This window comes from Rosa rugosa, chromosome 3, assembly GCF_958449725.1.
Source record: "Rosa rugosa chromosome 3, drRosRugo1.1, whole genome shotgun sequence".
In the NCBI taxonomy this organism is placed as follows: Eukaryota; Viridiplantae; Streptophyta; class Magnoliopsida; order Rosales; family Rosaceae; genus Rosa; species Rosa rugosa.
In genome coordinates this window covers 15,375,030-15,379,218 of record NC_084822.1, presented here as the reverse complement: position 1 = coordinate 15,379,218, position 4,189 = coordinate 15,375,030, and the positions used below count along the sequence as shown (strand labels likewise).

Sequence of the window (4,189 nt, the reverse complement as noted above, 5' to 3'; positions counted from 1 at the left end):
TTCGGGACGGTTTAGGGACGATACCCGAACTTCGGTCTTGGATGCCCAGCCCTACTCCCAGCATCGCGTCAACCATCCATAGAAAATGAGCTAGAAGAGCCCACCTCCCCTCACAAAACAGATCGTTGAAGGAAAAAAAAAAATTAACAGTGGATGGTCCAATAGGCCCAACACCAGCAAGTCAAAGAAACATAAGCCTCAATAAATATGTCAAAGTATAGCTGCTCAGTGGTGGTTTGTAAATAAGTTTAGTCTATTGGTTTAGAGTTTAGGTTTGCCCAGGGAAGGATCATCTTTTCTATATATATTCTGAAAATGGAATTGAGTTCTTTTAAGGGAAGAAACATGGGTTCAAGTCTTGCTTTCTGGTGCCCCTTACTTCATCTTCTTCTACTAGTGCTGGTTATGGTAAACCAAAAACTATACTTTCTAATTCTCTCTTCGTAGTTATATCCTCGGATTGACAAGATTGATGATCTTGCTGCATAACAATTTCTAGCTAGTTCTAATTGTTAGAGAAAAGGAAAGGTCATAAGTTGAGCTGAAGTTTTAATTTTTCAAGTGTTTCACTCTCTTCTTTTCTCATAGATTTATATAGTTTCTAACAATTCCAGAATATGCTAAACTATCATGCAGTGTGCTCAAGGAATTGCAGGCAGGAAGCTGACTGAGGAACAGCTGGAAACAACACACAAATTGATGAAGCCTATGGATCAAAGAATTCAAGCTCATCATTCATCATCCCACATGGATCACATGGACCCTTCACATATGATTTTCTTCACCATCAAGGACTTGAAAGTTGGGAAAACAATGCCAATCTATTTCCCAAAAAGAGACCCTTCAAAATCTCCTCGTTTTTTACCAAGATCTCAAGCTGATTCAATTCCTTTCTCATCAAAAAAACTCCCCCACCTCCTTGAGTTCTTCTCTTTCTCCAAAGATTCTCACCAAGCCAAAGCCATGGAAGACACTATTACGCAATGTGAGATTGAACCCATCAAAGGAGAAACCAAGTTCTGTCCCACTTCCTTAGAATCCATGCTGGATTTCACTCATAGTATGTTGGGACCAAACACCCGTTTCACTGCTGTAGCCACTGCCCATCTCACAAATTCAACTACCCTGTTCCAGAATTATACCATTTTGAAAGAGCCTACAGAAATCTTTGCTCCAAAGATGGTGGCATGTCACAATATGCCTTACCCTTATGCAGTTTTCTATTGCCATAGCCAACAAAGTGTGAACAAGGTGTACAAAGTTGAATTAGGGGGTGAAGATGGAGATAGAGTTGACGCTGTTGCTGTCTGCCACTTGGATACTTCTGATTGGAGCCCTAATCATGCATCATTCAGTGTGCTCAGGATCAAGCCTGGGACTTCTCCTGTGTGCCATTTCTTTCCTGCTGATAATCTTGTATGGGTTCCAACATCAACCTCAGTGTAAGAAAATAATGCAGAATATATAGTATATGACTATAACTTATATATAGTCAAAACATGTGTGGTGAACTTGTTAAATATTTTGATTCTTCAATAAACATATATACTAACACCAAATTGATAGAGATATAACAAATTTAATATAAATAAATCAACTCTGCTTACAAGAGGCCATCTCTTACAAGGAAGCATAAATTACAAAAAACAATTTAACTCACATTTGCATATGTAACTCCTGCTGTAAAGATTATCTATATACTTCTTGAACTAGGTCAATAAATCTAGTCTTCTCTTGGTGAGCAAAATGACAATCATAAAATAGAAAATGATTTTAATCAATTGTCAAACTACTTGAAGGGCTCTGTGACATTGCAAGTGCATATATGCATCATATATTTTGAGTCAACTGGACATTTAAAAGGAGCAATTGCTTTTGTTGACATATAATGAAAAGGAGACGGCACTAAAATCTTTGCAGCTCTCACCCACCTTAGACTTTGGTTTGGTGTTTGGCCCAAAGACTAATTTGTTTGCTCTAGTGAGTGAAAGGTGGCAAGAAGAAGCCAATTTTAGGAAAGTTGTTGATGAAATTTTCAATTCAAAATGCAGTTGGGTTGTTCAGTAATATTTATCACAAACTTCCATATATGAGGCGTTATATGACTCCCTTATTTGTCTTGTCTAGCTTTATCACGTTTTTCCTTACGGAGGGGGTCTTCTGTTTCAAAACGTAAACTCATTAATAAAACCAAGAAATAAATGCTATTTAATTATGCTTTAAAAAAACTGATTTTGGATGGTTTACGAGAGAAGTGAAGAGCATGTGAGCAAAAGTCATAAGGATTATGAAACTGAATAAAACTGAAGAGACGTTTTTCCTTACAAAGAGGTCTCACTTCTTCCTCTTCAAAACGTAAACTCAGTAATTAAACCAAGAAACGCCAATTCCTCTTTATGCTTTCAAAAACTGATTTTGGATGGTGTATATGAGAGAAGTAAAGAACATGTGAGAAAAAGTCATAAAGATTGAAACTGAAGGAAACTGAAGAGAACACTCATATGAAAGGAGAAGGAAGGAAATAATGCAGCCCAAAGGCGTTTTTGTGTTGGAAAGAATAAAAACCGACACACCATATATGCACTTAGAAAACTCAAAATGTACAGAAGAAGCTGGAGTTGAAAATTTAGCAGACTAGGGAATAAGTTGAAGTTCAGTGCAAGGAAATAGTTATTTTAATTGAAGATAAATCTTTGATGCTAAGTGAAACAGGTTTTTTTTTTTTTCCTAAATCAATCCTTAAGTTCTTCGATCACTTCTATATTTCAAAGAAAGTTCTTCCCTATCTTATCTATATTTGAATAAAGTTGTATACTGTGGGAGTTTGAATTAGTCTAAGTTGAGAAATGTAGTAGGAAAAGTGTAATTAAAGATGCATCATATGTACCTTGCTGCTGATGCAGCTGGAATTTCTAAACTTAAAGCAGTCATATAAAGTACAGAAACAATGGTGTCTGCCTTTCAAAACTTGCAAAGTTCCTCATTAATTTAAATCTTGGAATTTCATATTCAAAGTCAGAAAGTCAGTATATGGACATTATACTTCAAATCGTTGGTTGAGATTCATAATCTGACAACATATAACATGAGTTTGGCTGATTATATTTCCGAGTGAAAGAAAATGATTATAAACAACGTTAGCCAGAAAAAGAAAATAAATTAAAACTTAAATAAACAGTCAGTTATCGCTGCCTTAAAATAGTCTAAACATAATATCATTGAAACCTGTGGAATTCCAAGCACAACTGCACAACTGATACACCAAAGACGAAAGACGAAAGACGAAAATCCATTAAACACTACTAGCTCTGGTATTTCAAACTTGGTTTAATACAATAGCACTTGAAACAGGATTTTCAATCAAATATTCCTGATCAATACTACTTCAGCCATGATTGACAGTTTGAATATAAGGTTTGGGTTCCATATCATGCTTCATTTCTTCAGGCTCATGATGAGCATGATCGTGATGAGCACTGTGGTATATGATGACATTAGGCCTAATGTCGAAGTCCCTAACAAAACGGTCGTCCTTGTTTGTTGAAGCAGAGAGAGATGGCACATCTTCATCTTGATGGGAGAAGAGTTCTTTAATGGCTTCTGGCATGGGCTGGTCATTCATCACACTCTCCCAGTAGCCTCCCATGTCCTTTCTCGCATCGGTGAGCTCTGAAAACTGTTTACACATAAAAGGTTCGGTGATGAATTTGAGAATTGAATCGAAATTGTAAAACTATGCTGTTAAACATTAGAAACTGAATGAAGCTACTTAGAGCTGTTTGGGAAGTGCTTACCAAGAAAATGGAGAGAACTAGCAGAAAGCAAGGGATGGAATACTTCATGTTTTGGCTAACTTTTACCTCAGCAACTTATTGCCAACTTGAAAGTAATAGTGGGAGCTATGACCCCTCCCTTTATAGGCACCTAGGGAGCTTCTGTTAGCAACCACATTAATAGTTTTTATTAGGAGACATAAAAGAGATTTGGTAATACTTGCGACCCTCTTGTGCAAAAAACCTTTAGTAATGTTTGGACTGTTCCATGAGAAGAATATTGGGGCTCTGAAGCCAAACAGATTTATCTGGTACTGATATTCTGCTGAATTATGGTCGCAAACAATGTTTTGATATTTTGTGATAAAGATTTGTGTTTACGTTTTGGGCAAATGGGATAGCTCATTAATATAACT

General features: G+C 36.5%; 2 protein-coding genes across 2 annotated transcripts; one reads left to right on the top strand and one right to left on the bottom strand.

The window, feature by feature from the left end:
* The first annotated feature begins 242 nt into the window (after positions 1–242).
* On the top strand, positions 243–1,567 carry LOC133738420 (BURP domain-containing protein BNM2A). Its single transcript, XM_062165957.1, has 2 exons — positions 243–408; positions 637–1,567. Exons 1-2 carry the CDS (start codon positions 316–318, stop codon positions 1,444–1,446), a joined length of 903 nt encoding a protein of 300 aa, XP_062021941.1. The 5' UTR covers positions 243–315; the 3' UTR covers positions 1,447–1,567.
* Positions 1,568–3,199: 1,632 nt separating this feature from the next.
* On the bottom strand, positions 3,200–3,953 carry LOC133739831 (organ-specific protein S2). The gene is made up of 2 exons (XM_062167636.1): positions 3,795–3,953; positions 3,200–3,676 (listed from the first exon to the last, which is right to left on the bottom strand). Exons 1-2 carry the CDS (start codon positions 3,840–3,842, stop codon positions 3,386–3,388), a joined length of 339 nt encoding a protein of 112 aa, XP_062023620.1. The 5' UTR covers positions 3,843–3,953; the 3' UTR covers positions 3,200–3,385.
* Positions 3,954–4,189: the final 236 nt, after the last annotated feature.

Bases quoted from the DNA above. Each gene is read 5' to 3' on its own strand.
- LOC133738420 (XM_062165957.1), top strand. From the start codon at position 316: ATGGAATTGAGTTCTTTTAAGGGAAGAAACATGGGTTCAAGTCTTGCT. The intron at 409-636 runs GTAAACCAAAAA...ACTATCATGCAG, and splicing joins TTCTACTAGTGCTGGTTATG to TGTGCTCAAGGAATTGCAGG.
- LOC133739831 (XM_062167636.1), bottom strand. From the start codon at position 3,842: ATGAAGTATTCCATCCCTTGCTTTCTGCTAGTTCTCTCCATTTTCTTG. The intron at 3,677-3,794 runs GTAAGCACTTCC...ATGTGTAAACAG, and splicing joins TAGTTCTCTCCATTTTCTTG to TTTTCAGAGCTCACCGATGC.